We start from the raw sequence: 18,308 nt of genomic DNA on the forward strand, positions 1-18,308 counted from the left end.
CTGCAGCCTAACACAGCAGAGCACATTCGGCCAATAATAATGCCTGTTAGGGAGAAGGAAAAACCCAGTTGGGTCCTATCTAGCCAGCAGATTCTGGTTGGGCAGCAGGTACTTGCACTCCTGCGTCTAAACAGAAGCAGTCTATCTGATTTGAAATGCCAGAAGTGGCGCCCTTAAAGGACCACGACCTTCCTTAACTTGTCCCAGATGCTATCGGTTGTGCCTCGCAGGGAGGGGTCAGCCCAAGCTAAAACTCCTCTAGCATCATCCGTAGATCTCTATCCCAGATATCCTTTTATATTTGCCTGCTGCTGTTGGTGGTGGCTCCTTGCAAGGGGCACAGAGCCGAAAGTTCCACACACCCAAATTACAGAACTGCCTTTTAACGATGCTGCTCCACCCCACCCCACCCCCCAGTGCCTCTGGAGTCGTGGCAGCATTGAGGCCACTCTCCCCAGAGCAGGAGGCCTCTGAACTTCATCCTGCGCTGAGACCTCTAGTGCTTTTCTTCCTCCACATCCTGGCAGAGTTCCTGCAAAGTACACACACAGAGCTCCTATTGTTCGCAAGCCCTTCACGAGCCCCACTCATCCTAATATGGAATTCGGCAGGAAACCCATGATTTCCTGACATACAGCAAGCTGGGGGAAATAAAGGGCTTGCGTGAAAATGAAAACCGTCCATTAAACCCCTCCAGCTTCCCTTCCTCCGGTTGGGAATGCGATGGCCAGTGGGGTGGGCTTAGCACAAATCCCAGATTTTTCAGGCCGGAGCAACGAAGAGAAGGAGGCACTCCGTTCCTCGGACGGCGTCTATTTTTAAGCTGTGCTAAATACCAAAGTCTCTCTGCATCCAAGATGAAGGTTTCCTGACTCGGGCTCGTGTCCCTATTATTGTCTTATTTAATCTCCCCGCGTGGTTTTCTTCTCGGCTTGAGAAAGTTCGGGCTGGGACCAGCTTGGGATCCGGCGCTATGATTTCGTGAAGGCCCACTACTTCGAAAAGGGAAAAAAGGGGGGTGACTACGGAATTCTAACTCAGGAAAGAAGGCTTTTTGGGAGGGGGGGACCTTGCTGCTTCCATGTACGCCTGAAATTCTGGGGAAAGCAGGCAGGTAGATTTAAAAAAAAAAAACACAGCCAGGATGAGCAGCAAAGAGGAAGAGCCCAGCCACCCTGACGGCAGCGTGAAGAAGATGCTCAAATGTGTGGTGGTCGGGGATGGAGCTGGGGAAGACCTGCCTGCTGATGAGCTACGCCAACGATGCTTTTCCGGAAGAATACGTTCCTACGGTGTTTGACCACTACGCAGGTAAGAGCACACTTGTTTTTCTCAGAGCAGAGACTTATATCACAGTGGTTGGGGGTTCTGGGGGTACTCAAGGCACATAGTACCGGCACCTTCCCCCCCCCCAATGTTAAAAATGCGGCCCTTACTGTAACAACTTCATGGGAGTACCGGCACTTTTATTATTTCCTTTAAAAAAAAAAAGCGCTGCTTCTACGTTACACGGGGATGAGAAGGTCAAGTTGGGTGGCAGAATTCAGGACAGTACCAATTCAGATTTTGGGTAGCTTCAGATTTTGGGGGGGGGGTTGGGGAGAGAGGTTTCCTTATTTCGTATCCTCCCTTTCGCAAATATGTTCTGCGTACGAAGCGGCGAAGGAGCGTCTGCTCGTCTTCTGTGTGCTCGTTTCGCTACCTGCACAGATTTTGGTTTTTTTTGCTGGGTGGGTGGAGATAGGACTCCACACCTGAAGTGGAACGCTTCAGAGTCTATCGCCTCTGTTCATTGTCTCATTCTGTTGATTGGCTCGAATATTCTACTTTACTTTTCTTCTAATGGCATGTTGTGGTTATTGCAAATGTACTCAGTCCCATCATTCCTACCCCTCACCCCGTAATTCACCTCTGGAGTTTCCATCTCTTGCAAAATAATAATAATATAATATAATAATAATAATAATAATAATAATAATAATAGGGATCTCTATACTGGATGAGAACACCCCAGCAGAGTTGCGGTGTCTAAAGTGTGAGGTCACAGGGCCAAGCTGTGGAGGATGGTTGCCAGGGATAGAAGCTCCTCCTCTGCCTAGCCTGATGAGTGTTCTGATTGGGCTACAGGCCCGTGCATCTGTTTACTGGATCAGGGACAGAGTGACACAAACACACCAATCCCCTCCCGATAAGACTGGTTACCCTTTCATATGAACACCAAGCCGTCGTCTGAATTAAGTTGTACGCTAGATGTTACTTCAAGAAAGAACCCCCTGATGTGCTAGATTTCTACATGCAGGGATTTGTTTGTTTGTTTGTTTGTTTGTTTGTTTGTTGCCAAGGAGGAGAATTTACAGCTCTCCAGCCAAAAAATTGAGGGAAGTGTACATAAAAATGCACAGGTTTTTGTGGTGGGGTTTTTTTTGGGGGGGGGTGGAATTTTTAAAATAATTGAATTTTTTGAAGATGAAATCTGTGAAGGGAGAAGTGTGAGAGCAGAGATGGGGAACCTGTGACCCTCCAGAGGTCACCAGACTACAACTCCCATCATCCGTGAGCACTGGCAATCTTGACTGAGAGCGATGAGAGAGGAAGTCCAACAAACTCTGAGGGGCCACACTTTCCCCCACCCATGGTGAGGACCCCTTGGGAAAGGGTGAAATAAAATGTAAATAAATAAGTGCTGGGATCTGAAACGGCCTCCTCGATAGACATCGGGCATGTGAGTCCTGCTCACCTTTCTTTAAAAGGAATAAAATAATTTAGAGGGGGGGAAATCAACATCGCACTATGGCAATCATCCCAGCAGTACCAGTTTTTCATCTTGCTGGATGGAATAAGCCCCATGTGCTGTTTGGGGGGTTCGGGGCCAATTTTGGGGGCTCAGGGATGTGCGGTGGGTGAAGAGGGGGAGAAAGCCCCATTGCACTGGGAGGAGTTAGCTGGATCCCACCCTGGATTTGGAAAATTATATAGAGCCAGGGTGGAGCAGTGGTGAGAGTGTTGGACCAGGACTGGGAGAGACCAGAGTTCAAATCCTGACTCAGTCATGAAGCTCACCTCAGTCCCATCATTGCCTCCCAGTCCAGGCTACCTCACAGGGCTGTTGTTAGGATTAAATGGGGAGGGAGAAAACCACACACATGCCACCTCGAGCTCCCTGGAGGAAAAGGAAGGATATTAGTGTAATAACAACAGTGACAATCCTCTATCTCCGCAGGCAGATATCACTTTCTTCCACAAGAGATCAAAGCGATTGAGTTTGAAATTCAGAGACCACCAACCTACCCCATAGGTCAGAAACATCTCTAGGCTGGATGGGCGGCGGTTGTTTTGTTGTTGTTCGTGAATCAATTTCTGTTTGTACACTTTGAGCATTTGAAGATCTAAAAAGCACTTGGGTTCTTTGTCAAACTCATCCTTTCCCTCTCCCTTGTGGCGAATGAGTCATACATCACAACAGTCAGATCCTGCCTCCAAACAGAGTTTTAGGGGGCAGCTGGAGATCCTTCTTGGCCCAGTTTGAATAGGCTATTATTATTATTATTATTATTATTATTATTATTATTATTATTATTAGCTCAGAGTTAAGAGTCTGGAGCGTTCCAGAGTTTTACATTTTGAAGGAGCTGATGCTTCTGACATTCGGCTAACATGCGGAAGCAATAGAGAGAGCTAGCACGGAGGAGTTACTAAGAGTGCTAGGCTGGGACCGGGGAGAGCTGATTTCGAATCATGGTGGCCATTTATGTGTCATTTTGGTGAATGTTGCATTTAAATGGTGCAGGCCACCTTGAATAATATAATAATAATAATAATATATAATAATAATAATAATAATAATAATTTATTTGTACCCCGCCCATCTGGCTGGGTTTCCCTTAACTTGGGAGGAAGGCAGAATATAAATACTACTAATACTAATACTAATTCTAATACTAATAATACTTGCTGGTTTCCAGACCCTTCATCATCTTGGTTGCTCTCTTCTGCCCAGTTTTTCGTTTGTCAATATCCTTCTAAAACTGTGCTGCCCAGAACTGGAAATGAATTGGACAGGAGGTGGGGGGGGGAGGCTTATTGCTGCAGTGCCTACTGACATAAGGCAACTGATGTGGGGAGGCTATGTGGTTCCCCACTCTCCAATGCTCCATTTTGTGCAAAGTGTAGGGTCCCTTCCACTCCCTTCTCTCTGTCTATGAATGGGGAAATTTGTGTTCCATGTGACATCTTTTGTTGTTGTTCAGTCGTTCAGTCGTGTCCGACTCTTCGTGACCCCATGGACCAGAGCACGCCAGGCACGCCTATCCTTCACTGCCTCTCGCAGTTTGGTCAAACTCATGTTAGTAGCTTCGAGAACACTGTCCAACCATCTCATCCTCTGTCGTCCCCTTCTCCTTGTGCCCTCCATCTTTCCCAACATCAGGGTCTTTTCCAGGGAGTCTTCTCTTCTCATGAGGTGCCCAAAGTACTGGAGCCTCAACTTCAGGATCTGTCCTTCTAGTGAGCACTCAGGGCTGATTTCATTGACATCTAGTTTGGCCCTAAGATTGCAGGGGACCATTAAGCTTGATGGCAGTCATGATGGCGAGGGCAGAGTGGAAGGGGGAAAGTTGTGAGATAAAGTGGGGCGGGCCTTAATGCAATGCAGAGTTCAAGCCCTCTACATTACTAGACTGGAGGTGGAGAAACCTCTCGTTTGCCGGCCAAATCTGGACGAATGACCTAGATGTCATTACCCTATTAGCACAGACTGAAAATGCGAAACGTACGTGGTTTGTTTCCATAGTACCTGTTTACATAGGCATTCCCTTAATCTCTCTTGTTTGAAATGCTGTATTTGAATTATGGGTGTTTACATTTTAACATTTCAACGGGAACAATTTTATTGGGTGTTTTCATTATGGCTGTTTATATCTCAATCTTCGTGTAACAGGGTTTTATGTTTTGTAAACCACTTAGAGCCTCTTTCGGCATTGAGTGGAAGATTAATTAAGAATTAATTAATTAAGAGAGAGAGTGAGAGAGAGCTTTGTGGTTGCAAAAGCAGAAAGCCGTGACTTTGGTACGAAGTGACTTGAAGCTATTTCTTTTCCACATGTACAGAGCAGGGAGGAACAGCTGCAATATTGCGCCTGTGTATAAATCGCATTGAAATCGATAAAGGCATTCTCGCATGGCTATTTCGGAGCCATGAAAAGTCTTGGCTGTTTTGGTTCCCAGCTGTGAGCATCTGCCAGCATGAGTCAGCGTTTTGGCAAACAGCTGCAAAATCCGGGCCAATTTGCATAGCATTCTGACATGTAGACTTTGCAGATTGTAGACTATGGGAATAAGTGCTCCTCCCGTGTCATGTGTAAAATGTGGCGCGGAACATGCTGAGGGCCTCTTTATCCATCTGCTGGGTTAACCACCCATCCTGCATCCTGCATTACAGTGGACGTTCTGCATGTCAGGATACTGTGCAAATCTGCCTTTTGCTTTACAAGCACTGTATAAAACTTTGGTTGCCCTCACATGAAAAAGGACATTGTAGAGCCTGGGTCAGACCACACCAGGAATACTGTGTCCAGTTATGGGTGCCCAAATTTAAGAAGGATATTGACGAGATGGAAGGTGTGCAGAAGATGGCGACCGAGATGATCGAGGGTCTGGAAACCAAGCCTGATGAGGAATGGTTGAAGAACTGGGTAGGTTTAGCCTGGAAAAGAGGAGACTGAGAGGAGATAGGATTTTGTTGTTGTTGTTCAGTCGTTCAGTCGTGTCTGACTCTTCGTGACCCCATGGACCAGAGCACGCCAGGCACCCCTATCCTTCACTGCCTCCCGCAGTTTGGCCAAACTCATGCTAGTCACTTCGAGAACACTGTCCAACCATCTCATCCTCTCGTCCCCTTCTCCTTGTGCCCTCCATCTTTCCCAACATCAGGGTCTTTTCCAGGGAGTCTTCTCTTCAAATATCTTAAGGGCTGTCACATGGAAGAAGGTGCAAGCTTGTTTTCTTCTACTCTGGAAGGTAGGACTCGAACCCATGGCTTCAAGTTAAATGAAAGGAGATTCCGACTAAACATCAGGAAGAGCTTTCAGGCAGAAAGAGCTGTTTGACAGTGGAACAAGCTCCATCAGGAAGTGACAGACTCTCCTTCCTTGGAGGTTTTGAAGCAGAGGTTGGATGGCCGTCTGTTATGGATGCTTTAGCTGAGATTGCATGGGGTTGGACTAGATGACCCTTGGGTCCCTTCCAACTTTACAATTCTATGATTCTATGATTCTCCCTTTCTCCCTAATAGTAGAACGCTGGTGCGGTCATCCACTGAACCTGAGTGTTGGAAGATTCAGGACAGACAACAGGAAGTAGCTTTGGCCTGATCCCCTTCATCCATAGATCTCAGTGCAGTTCACAACATAAAAGATAAAATACCCCCACAAAATACATAATAAAAACAGCAATAAACCAATAACCCCGCCTCCTCTCCACCCCCTCCTACAACTCATTTAAAACGTATCAGGTATTAATCAGACAAACAGCTGGTTGAAGAGGAATATTTTTGCCTTGTGCCTAAAGGTGAATAACATGGGTAGGCAAACTAAGGCCCAGGGGTGGCCGGCCCAATCGCCTTCTAAATCTGGCCCACGGATGGCAGGGGCGTAGCAAGGGGGGGGGGGGCGGGCCGCCCCGGGTTCCATAATGGAGGGGGTGACAAATTATCAAGGAACAATTTATTTTGAATTTTTTTTTAATGCCTGCTCTGAAGGTCTTATCTCACTATACTAGGGATTATAGCTATATATGAAATTTCATGCATACCGGTTAATATCTTGACCCTCCTCCACCAAAATAGCTGTTCACTTGGCTGTTTTCCTATGTCATGAAGGCTGAAATTTCAGAGAACACTTACTGTTCCCAACCCCAACCCTGTGGAAAGCCATCTAATTAGACTTTAGTTTGATTTTGAGATGTTTTTAGGAGGTAATTTAATTATTGTTTGATTTTATACCAATGTTATGTATCTGATGTTAGCCACCCTGAGCCCGACTTTGGCCGGGGAGGGTGGGATATAAATAAAAGTTTTTATTATTATTACTTGTTATTATTCCTTTGTAAGAAATATGAAATAACGTAAAACCATTTTTGCGGGGGGGGGATCAATGGGGGGGTTGACAAGAAATTTTCCGCACCGGGTACCACCTGACCTTCCCATGCCTGGGGGGGGGTGACCAAAAAAATTTGCCCCTGGGTACCAATTTACTTTGCTACGCCCCTGATGGACGGTGCGGGAATCAGCATGTTTTTACATGAGTAGAATGTGTGCTTTTGTTTAAAATGCATCTCTGGGTTATTTGTGGGGGATAGGAATTAGTTCTTTTCCCCCAATAAAATATAGTCTGGCCCCCCACAAGGTCTGAGGGACAGTGGACCAGCCCCCTGGTGAAAAGGTTTGCTGACCCCTGGTGTATAATGTGGACACCAGGCGAGCCTCTTTGGAGAAAGCATTCCAGGTCAAAACCAGCACTTTGCATGGAAACTTATGGGCAGCCATGCGTTCAGTCCAGGATCAGTGCAATATGCTCAAACCGTGTTGCCTATGCAACATATCTAATGCACATCCCATCAAACAAAAAATGGTAGGAAATGTGTTTGAGAAGACTAAACAACAAGTTTCCTAATAATAACCCAAGAGTCACTCAGCGCAACTTTGGTTTGAAGGAAATCCAGGGTGTTCGAGAAACGGAACAGAGTCTTGGGATGCTAACAAAGCCTTTCATTACGCCAAACATTGTCAGGGGAAGGTGAATAGAAACACTTCCTGCCATCTCCCTGGACAATGAAGAGTCTTGAAACTTCAAAAAGAAAGACGTAACATGTTTAGGATTGTGGGAATGTTCAGGGTTGCAGGAGATGATATATTGTTTATTAATATCCTTCCTAACTTGCTCTAGTGAATTCCTTTATGTAGCAGAGTTACATCCCCCTTTTTACATGCACAATTATAATAATTGGTTGCTATTATTATTATTATTATTATTATTATATTACTAGTGGACATTTAGCCCATAAAATTAACGGGCGATAGAACATATGTGGTCGGGGGGGGGGGGTAGACAGGGGCTCACAGAGTCTCTCCCAAAGGAGAAAGAGCAAACAAACACACGTCTCTTCGCTTCTCTTTCCCAATACTTTAAGATCGGGGGGGGGGGATTAAGGGCTCAAAAATCTAATTGTTAGCCAATGCGGAGCGGGGGGGAGGGAGGAAACGTGCAGACAGACAGTGATTTTAATTGGTCTTTAGGGCGCAGCGCCCACAGCTAGAATGGGAATCGCCTGCGCTCTGGATGTGAAAGCGACATCGCGGGAAGGGGAGAGCTGAGCGGCGGCTGCAGCAGCTGTGGCAGCGCGGCGTCCCTCTTCGGCCTCCGGAGCGTCGGCGCTCCGCAGGGCGGGCTGCTCTGGGCTGCTCCCGGGCCGCTAGGTCTCGGGGCTCTGGTTTCAGCGGCAAGAGCGGCAGCGTGGCCCCCCTTCTCGGCCTCCCCTCGTCCTCTGGAGCGTCGGCGTTCTGCTTCAACCGCCGCTTCAACTGCCGCCACTGCTCCCGGCCCGATGTCTCTCTGATCCAATCCCTGTGTCCGTGGGGCACATGCGCAGTAGCGCAAACCCAGGGACACACGGGATGGATGCAGAGACACTTGGGTTTTAGATATATTATTTATTTATTTGTTTGTTTGTTTATTTGTTTATTTATTTATTTATTTATTTATTTGTACCCCCAGCCACTCTGGGCAGCTTCCAACAAAATATTAAAATACATTAAAATATCACAGATTAAAAACTTCCCTAAACAGGGATGCCTTCAAATATATGCACATAATTAAAATACACAATTAAACGACTCCATCAGAACATTAACATGGAAATGCACAATTAAAATGCTGAATGCAAGGAGAGCATTAAAACACAGCATATATACAGGTGAAACTCGAAAAATTAGAATATCGTGGAAAGGTTCGTTTCTTTCAGTAATTCAACTTAAAAGGTGAAACTAATATATGAGATAGACTCATGACATGCAAAGGGAGATATGTCAAGCCTTTATTTGTTATAATTGTGATGATTATGGCATACAGCTGATGAGAACCCCAAATTAACATTTTCAACTTTGGTGTTTTCATCAGCCGCACGCCATAATCATCACAATCATAACAAGCAAAGGCTTGACATATCTCGCTTTGCATGTCATGAGTCTATGTCATATATTAAACTCCAGTAGCTAATGAAGAAGAAGAAGAAGAAGAGTTTGGATTTGATATCCCGCTTTATCACTACCCGAAGGAGTCTCAAAGCGGCTAACATTCTCCTTTCCCTTCCTCCCCCACAACACTCTGTGAGGTGAGTGGGGCTGAGAGACTTCAGAGAAGTGTGACTAGCCCAAGGTCACCCAGCAGCTGCGTGTGGAGGAGCGGGGAAGCGAACCCGGTTCCCCAGATTACGAGTCTACCGCTCTTAACCACTACACCACACTGGCTCCCCAGTGAAATAAAAACAATTGCTTACATAAATGGACTTTTCCACAATATTCTAATTTTTTGAGTTTCACCTGTACACACCAAGTGTCAAAAGCCAGGGCGAAAAATGAGCAGAATTGGTAATTTGTGCAGAACTGTGATTTGTGTGGCAGACTGCTTGGAACACTCCAGCCAGGACACAGCAAATATGGAGTAGGGGGAGTTGCTCGATGATTTAATTTCAGGAAACCTCCAAACTCCTGCTATTTAAAAGAAGAAGAAGAGTCCAGGTTTTCTATTAAAATCCCTGGCGAAAAAGGCTCTCAGAATGTTGGCTGTATTTCCCCGTTTTGCTTGGACAGCAGCAGCTGTATTGCGAAGCAGGGGGAATCTGTGGATATTAATAAAGCCGCAGAAAATGTTTGTCCTTTGGGGAATGTGACAAAAATAACACAATGGAAATGGTACATTGACACTGAAGTTGCCATCGCTATTTAAGTCCATGTATATATAAATGTGTGCATGTCTTTTGCAAGATCTCCCGGGGGCAGGAAATGGTGGGGAGTTTATAAAACTGCCTCTAGTTTTGTAAAAGTCGTGATAAGTCTGTTTAAAATAAATAAATTGTAAATCAATATATTTGACGGGTAAATGATACCCTACCCAAACAATACAGAAGTAGTCAGCTGCTATCTATAACTGCATACTTGAATACCTAGGAGGGCTGGTACCAGATCCTGCAATAAACCCAGATGCCAACTTTGCTGCCACATAAACCCGGACAACACCATTACTGGCCCCAACAACATCAAACATACCATCTCAGGACTATTTAATTGCTCATCCTCTAACATTCTGTATGCCATCAACTGCCAACAGTGCCTTTCAGCTCTCTATATTGGACAAACAGGACAAACCCTACGCCAAAGGATAAATGGACATAAATCTGACATCAGGAATCACAAGACAGAGAAACCAACAGGAGAACACTTCAATCTCCCGGGACGTTCTATACAAGATCTCAAAGTAGCTGTCTTATTACAAAGGAATTGCAGAAATAGACTGGAAAGAGAAGTTGCTGAATTGCAACTTATTACCAAACTTAAAACCATGGAGAGACCTGGTCTGAATAGAGACATTGGATTCTTATCTCATTATACACGACAAAGTTCTTTTTAGCCATCTCACCCCTTGCTTTTTCCTGTAAGACCAACTGCAGTCGTTAACAGTTGTCAACAGGTTTTCCTTTTTTTTAAAAGGAATTTATTCAATTTTCCAACAGGTTTTCCACACCTATCAGCCAATCACCCATTCCCACCACCCTTCTGAGTAATACCCCTCCCCACCCTCCCACTATATATAAGGGTCTGGTGACTTCTGTTTCAGTGTATCTGAAGAAGTGTGAATGCACACGAAAGCTCATACCAAGAACAAACTTTGTTGGTCTCTAAGGTGCTACTGGAAGGATTTTTTTTTATTGAATTTCTGTAGTTTGGATTTGCTAGTAGTTGTTATGGACTCCATATGTTAGTTCCTTTCATTTGTATAGCTGCTTTAAAAGGATATCTTATCAAGTTGCTCTGTACTGCTTTAAAATGCAGATTTTTAAAATGGGTTTTCTCCCCTACAAATCAGGCAGGTACATAGCTCTTTTCATCTTTAAGTAGAGATCTTTATCCCACTCTGTATTGGATTTGAAATTGTTTTTACGTAGCAAAGTGTTTTTAATTGGTTTTACATTTTAAAAGTGTTTTTAATGGTTATAACTGGGTTTTTTATTATCTATTAAATTTGGCAATTGCTTTCATTAGTGATGTTTTCATTGCAAAATCCCTTTGAGGTATTTTATGGGAAGTGAATCACAAATGGAATGAAACAAAAGAAACATTTTGTCTGTGTTTGGGGTTTTATTTTAGCACATCTTTTGAACCGCTCAGAGATTTATTTGAAATGCGGAATGGTATATTTCTCCTTTAATGCTGGGCTTCTAAATCCACCCATCCAGCTAACTCTAAGCTTGCCTGACATGTCCTGGTTTTCGGGTGCAAAAATGGCATCAGGGGAATTTTTGCCAAATGTCAGGAAAAACCCGGATGTATGAGGGGAAAGCTTAACAACTTTCCTTTTTGAAATATGGCACACTAGCTAACTCTGCCCAGGAATTTCCATGTTTGGTTTAAAAAAGGTAAAGGACCCCTGGACAGTTAAGTTCAGTCAAAGATGACTATGGGGTTGCGGCACTCATCTTGCTTTCAGGCCGAGGGAGCTGGCATTTTTCCACAGACAGCTTTCCGGGTCATGTGGCCAGCAGGACTAAACCACTTCTGGCGCAACGGGACACCGTGGCGGGAACCAGAATGCACGGAAATGCCGTTTTACCTTCCCGCCACCTATTTATCTACTTGCACTGGGGTGCTTTCAAACTGCTAGGTTGGCAGGAGCTAGGACAGAGCAACAGGAGCTCACCCCGTCCCGGGATTCAAACCGCCAACCTTCTGATTGGCAAGCCCAAGAGAGTCAGTGGTTTAGACCACAGCGCCACCCGCATCCCTTTTTTTTTTTTTACCTTCTACTATGTTTGGTGCAGTTTAATCAAACCTTGATTAACCTTTACTAAGTCCAGGAATTCTGGCACCCAGGAGTTTAGGGCATCCTTGCCCCCACAGGGCCGGTGCTAGGGTTTTTTGCGCCCTAGGCGAGATCACCTTCTGGCGGCCCCCCCCCCCCGGCCAATCCCTAGCACCGGCCCTGCGGAGAAGCCTGGTTTTGGGTTGCTTCCCCCTCCCTGCCACTCTGCCGCTGGCGGAGCGGCACCAGGCGGCGGTGGGGGGCGGGGGCGGGGGACAGGCTGGCCAGCACCCCCTCCATTTTGGCGCCATAGGCAACTGCCTAGTTCGCCTAAATGGACGTGCCAGCCCTGCCCCCATCCCCTCCAAATTTATAACAATCCCAAGAGGTTATTTTCTACCATTTCTGTTTAGGGCCATTGGAAAGCATGGCTTGAATGATGCTATAGTTTGTGGGTGTGTGGGTGTAAAAAAATATATAACTGATGCTTTGTGGATAATGTTTTTGTTTCAAATCAGAGTGTTTACAGGTTTGTTGTTGTTGATGATGAAAGGGGAGGGCTATGTCTACATTCCTAATCCCACTTACCTGGGCGTTAGCCCCCGGTGAATTCAGCGGGGCTTACTTCTGCATAGACCTGGCTAGGGTTGCAGCCTTAGGAAGTCAGCAAATAAACAAGTCCCATTTCCCAGCCAAGATGCTTGTGGAAAACCTGCAAGGTGGAACTGAGCCTCATGGGCTCTCCCCTCAAGCGGAGCACTGAAGCATCCCAGGTGGAGTTTTCATGCATGGCCCGAGCTCAACTCACACTGGGCCCTCTTAAACGGCCGCCATTCACACATTCAGCTGTGAGTCATTGAGTGATAAGTCATGAGGTGATAAGATATCGAGTGATTCGGCGCTTCGTCAGCCCCAGTTGGGTTCGTGATGGGTAGAGAAGCAGGCTTCAGATGACTGTGCTCAAGCCATCAGTGACTTCTGAAGCTTTTAACCTTGTTGAAAGTCTTCCCCACCACTTCTCACCAGGGCCGGATTTAGGTTTGATGAGGCCCTAAGCTACTGAAAGCGACGCAGGTGGCGCTGTGGGTTAAACGACAGAGACTAGGGCTTGCCGATCAGAAGGTCGGTGGTTCGAATCCCCGTGACGGGGTGAGCTCCCGTTGCTCGGTCCCAGCTCCTGCCCGCCTAGCAGTTTGAAAGCACATCAAAGTGCGAGTAGATAAATAGGTACTGCTCCGGCAGGAAGGTGAACGGCGTTTCCGTGCGCTGCTCTGGTTCACCAGAAGTGGCTTAGTCATGCTGGCCACATGACCCGGACGCTGTACGCCAGCTCCCTCGGCCAATAAAGCGAGATGAGCACCGCAACCCCAGAGTCATCTGCAACTGGACCTAATGGTCAGGGGTCCCTTTACCTTTAAGCTACTGAAGGTAATGGGGCCCTTTATATGTCCAGTTGTCCTTTGTCAACAACAAATTGTCGCTGTTTTTTGTGTTGAATATATGCTATATGATAATTTATGGACCTAATAGGTATCTAAAGCCATTTGCACATAACAAGATATGTCTTTTATCAAAGTAATTGTTGAACTGAAATACAACTAAGAAGAAGTATACAATTAAGAAGTATTATTAATAGTGAAATAATCGTTAAGCTCTGACTTAAAATAATCTTGGAAGGTGCATAGCTGGGATAATCATGGGCAGACCCTGCACTTTTGAATTTTCCACTGGACTACTGAGGAAAGGAAATCGTAGTCACATGGGCAACTGAAGTGCAGAGCTCCTTAACTGTCACCAGAGTCAGACTTGGGTCTTTCAAACTTCAGCAGCGTCCCTGTGCAAGACCTCTCACCGTCCATTCTCCTCAATTCACGACCTCATCGTTTCCACGCCTTGCAGTGCCCCCTAGGCTCAGATCCCCGTGGAACCACTCACACTGCCCAAAATCCGCTTCTGCTTCCAAACTTACCCCATCGCCCACTCCAGCTCCATTTATTACAGAGGCTGAGTTCTGCTCGCCTGCTTCAGACATCATTTGCTTCAGCATAGGAAGTAATTTGCAGACTCAGGACTTGTTTAAATTGCTGACACCGAGATTGCAGACGGAAGAGTAGAGGCTCTCCGGATGCATGAAGCCTGGCTACACTTATTCTCCCAAATTCACAGCTCTACCGGGGATTGCAGCGTGTTCAAATTAACTTGAAGTCGCGAGGAGGAGGGTTAAGTGGATTCTCAGTCATGTATCCCCACGAGACTCATTTCCCCCCCCCCCAAAACTTCCAAGCCGGAGGTAACAGCAACACACTAGGTGTCCCAGTGTCATTTATTTCCGTGTTGTGCCTTGAAGAGACTTGTTGCCACCTCCAATCGAGCATCAGTGTTCATTAAAGCAATTGAAAGCCATTTTTCTTTCCCAGGTGACGCAGGAAAGTGGTATGTACAGTCACTCTACCCAAAGAATTGTTGAGTCTTTCGAACAAGATCCATTGGGAACTCCTTCTGCGTAATCACTGTTTAAAAGGAGCGGGTACTGCCAGGGCCATGTTAAGGATATCTGGCGCCGTGGTTCAAATATCCCTCTGGCGCCCCCCCCCCCCATTTCACCTTTTTACAGCGCTGCCGGCAGCTTTGTGGGGCTGGAGGGTGGCTCCTCTGGCGAGGAATAGGGGGAAGCTCTGGGCTTCAGCGTGGTGGGCAAAGGCGCCGTGCCCAGCCTCCGCCTCTTCCCAGGCACCCTCCAGAACTTGCCGCAAACCTGGAGCCCTGGTGCCCTGCGCCACTTGCCTCTATGGGCAAGATGCCCCTGGGTACTGCCCCTGCCCTGCTCAGTTTCACTGTGTTTTTTGAAAGGCTTCAGGCACAGCAGCCAAATGTGGCCCCCAAGTGCTCTCTATCTGGCCCTTGGAACACTCCCCCAGGCCGCCTCCCCCTCTCCTCACTGGCCTTGAGCCCCAAGGGTTTTTTGCCTGCCTCGAATGTGCCCTGGGAACTCTCACTTGGACAAGAAGATTGATTTTTATTGCTCTATTAAATACATATACCTCAGAAGTCGAACGAATCCGTTCCAGAAGTCTGTTTGACTTCCGAAATGTTCGGAAACCAAGCGTGGCTTCTGGTTCCAAAAGAACGTTCGAAACTGGAACAGCTCACTTCTGGTTTTCGATCGTTCGGGAGGCCAGAACATTTGACCTCCCAAGGCAACAACAACACAACACTATCCAGCAACTCCTGTAGCCAAAGCTGGTGCCATATGTATTGCTCTGACTTCCTTTGGGCTACATCCGTTAGGCCAAAGAGGAGGGTCTTATTGCAGTTATTAAGAGTGTCCATTTGGAATCAATAGAATGAATAAAAACTAGCTCCACCCCCAGACATTCACATTTTTCGCCCCTGGCTCCACTCCAGACATCCACACACGGGGACAAGAGGTGCATGTTGCATTCATATAACTGATGTCTTTAGAAGCACACGAGAGGGACTCTGTCTCATATTTTGTTTCCCCTTCTCGTTTTGAAATGCCTTCCCTCATTTACGTCCGGGTTTTCCCAGACACGTTCAGGAATAGGGCAGGAAAATGGCATCCAGGCGGATTTTTGGCAAATCGCTGAAATGTCTGGGGAAACCCGGACGTATGGCAATGGAGTGTTAATATTTTTTAAAAAAATAAATGTAATTTTAAAATAATTGAAATTAATGTGAAATTAAAATTAATTACATTACTATTTAATTTAATTAACATTACTATTTAATTTAATTTAATTAACATTACTATTAATTAATTAATTAACATTACTATTTAATTAATTAATATAACTATTTAAATTAATTAATATTAAAATTAATTAATATTGATAAAACATTTAAAATTGACGGGGTGGGGGGAGCTCAAACAACTTTGTCCGGTTTTTTCACTTTTGGGAATATGTGGCAACGCTAATTTAGACAATGTATTGCCATGTTTGCAATCTATGGACAATGCAGAGGTGGGGATCCTGCCCAGAAACGATTTCATTTCATCCGGTCAGGCTGACTTCTGAGGTAAGTCTGACGTCACGTGCCAAATGCCTCTTGCCAACCATAAGCAGCTCAGGAAACAAGATATGAGACAGAGTGATGAGCTCAATGCTAGCGACAGGAACGCCCAGCTTGTTGAAAAGGGTGGAGGGGTTCAGGAGAGAGGAAGAGAGAAAAAGACGCACCTATGAATGTTTGCAACATGATTCTTAGAGATGCTTAGCTAAGGTTGTACTCATGGGTGCAAATAAGTATGACTGAGCCTCGGGCTACAAATTTCCATTTACTTATTTAGTATTATCATGATCATTATCATTATCATTTATCAAATTTGTATACCACCTCTCATCCGTAGACCTCAGGGGGCAGTTCACAGCATAAAAACACAAGATACAAACACAAAATACCTAATAAAAACAGGAATGAAAAAAACCCACAAGCCAATAACCCCCCCCCCCCATCTCACATGCAGCAGAGTGAGGAGCGAATGAAATGGTAGAATTTTTTGAGGCAGTAGGATGGACTACGGCCATATTCACACCACACATTTGAAGCGTGATGACAGCGCTTCAGCCAGTCATGGCTCCCCCCCTCCCAATGATGGGAGCTGTAGTGTGCTAAGAGCAGGGGCGGCATGTCCCGTTTCGCCGCCTGAGTGCCCCAGCCCAGCCCTGACGTCCTGCCTCCCTGCCAAAACCACCCTTACTTAGGTTGTGTGGTGATGCCCACAAAGCAAGAGCCGTCAGTGATATCCGGTAGATCTCATGATATCCGGTGAGATCTCAAGTTATCCGGTGAGATCTCGGACACTCGGCAATACCTTGCAACATCTTCTTCAAGCTACAATGGAGGAGATTCCGACGAAACATCAGGAAGAACTTTCTGACGGTAAAAGCTGTTCAGGAGCTGATGGACGGACTCTCCTTCCTTGGAGGTTTTCAAGCAGAGGTTGGATGGCCATCTCCCTGTATTATCTAGCTGAGATTCCTGCATTGCATTCCTTGGCTGGGGGGGGGGGGGGGGGGGGTCGCCATAGCTTATACCCTTCAGCATTTCTCCAATGCAAATAGGGACACCCTAAGGAAAAGTAGGACATTCCGGGATCAAATCAGAAACCTGGATGGTTTCTGTAAATCCGGGGCACTTGGAGGGTCTGCAGAACATAGCCATGCCGCTTGCACATTTCCCAGGAGAATCAGGTTGGCCCTTGTGGACTAGATGGACCATTGGCCACCAGGGCTTCTTCTTGCGTATCTTTACCGTGGAGAAGATTAGTCCCTCGCCATTTGGCCCTGAGAATGGAAGGCGGAATTCTAGAGAACACTTTCCTGGCTTCTGCTCCATTGTTTCCCATTGCCTTTATCAGAGTTGATTAAGCCCCGAATCGCTAAGCTTCATTAAAGGCTCTCAGCGGGTGTTTCCGTCATAACCTGCTAAGCACACACTTGAGGTCACTGCCAGAGCCAACCTGTCGCCATGACTCCCTCGGCCTGCGGAGGGAGGTTGTGATAATTAAGAGCCGCAGAGAGGTTTTAACATGGTTATCTGGAAAGTCAGGGGAGAAGAAGAGGAGATGCTATTGAGGAAGCAGGAGCCCTAGCTATTACAACCATCTATGCGGAAGAGGTTAGTCTGGGTGGCAAAGGGGCTGCAGGGAATTGTAGCCAGTGGTCAATTTCTTAAAAGACAAGTGTCCAGGAAGAAAATGTCAGAAAATGGACTGGGAGGACAGTGAAGATGATGGTGTCGATGGACGACAACAATTACTACTATTATTATTATTATTATATTATTATTATTATTATTATTATTAAATACCCTGCCCATCTGGCCAGGCCTCCCCAGCCACTATGTCGGCTTCCAACATAACCTTAAAAACACAATAAAACATCAAAACATTAGAAGCTTCCCTAACAAGTATGCCTTCAGTTGTCTTCTAAAAGTCAGGTGGGTTAGATGACTTCTAAAAGTCATCTGATGGGAGGGCGTTCCACAGTGGGCACCACTACCAAGAAGGCCCTTTAATTGGTTTCCTGTAACTTCACTTCTGCGTGAGGGAACCGCCAGAAGGGCCCTCGGAGCTGGACCTCATTGTCCGGGCTGAACGATGGGGGTGGAGATGTGTTCAGAATAAGCAGCTACGATCCTCCAGTCCCCAGCTGAGCAATCAAGGTGCCCTGTTGGAAGGAACTGGAACAGCCAGGAAGTCTTCAGAAGCAGGTTCAG

The 18,308-nt window shown here is 46.1% G+C and overlaps 1 protein-coding gene across 1 annotated transcript in view; it reads left to right on the forward strand.

Annotated features, from left to right (window-relative positions):
• The first annotated feature begins 1,125 nt into the window (after positions 1–1,125).
• The window catches only part of RHOJ (ras homolog family member J), a 56,786-nt gene continuing 39,603 nt past the window's right edge, over positions 1,126–18,308 (forward strand). Inside the window, 2 exon segments of the mRNA XM_033174692.1 lie at positions 1,126–1,227; positions 1,229–1,311. Coding sequence (XP_033030583.1) covers positions 1,145–1,227; positions 1,229–1,311 — 166 coding nt within the window. The 5' untranslated portion in view covers positions 1,126–1,144.

Source organism: Lacerta agilis, chromosome 1, assembly GCF_009819535.1.
Source record: "Lacerta agilis isolate rLacAgi1 chromosome 1, rLacAgi1.pri, whole genome shotgun sequence".
NCBI classification, from domain to species: Eukaryota; Metazoa; Chordata; class Lepidosauria; order Squamata; family Lacertidae; genus Lacerta; species Lacerta agilis.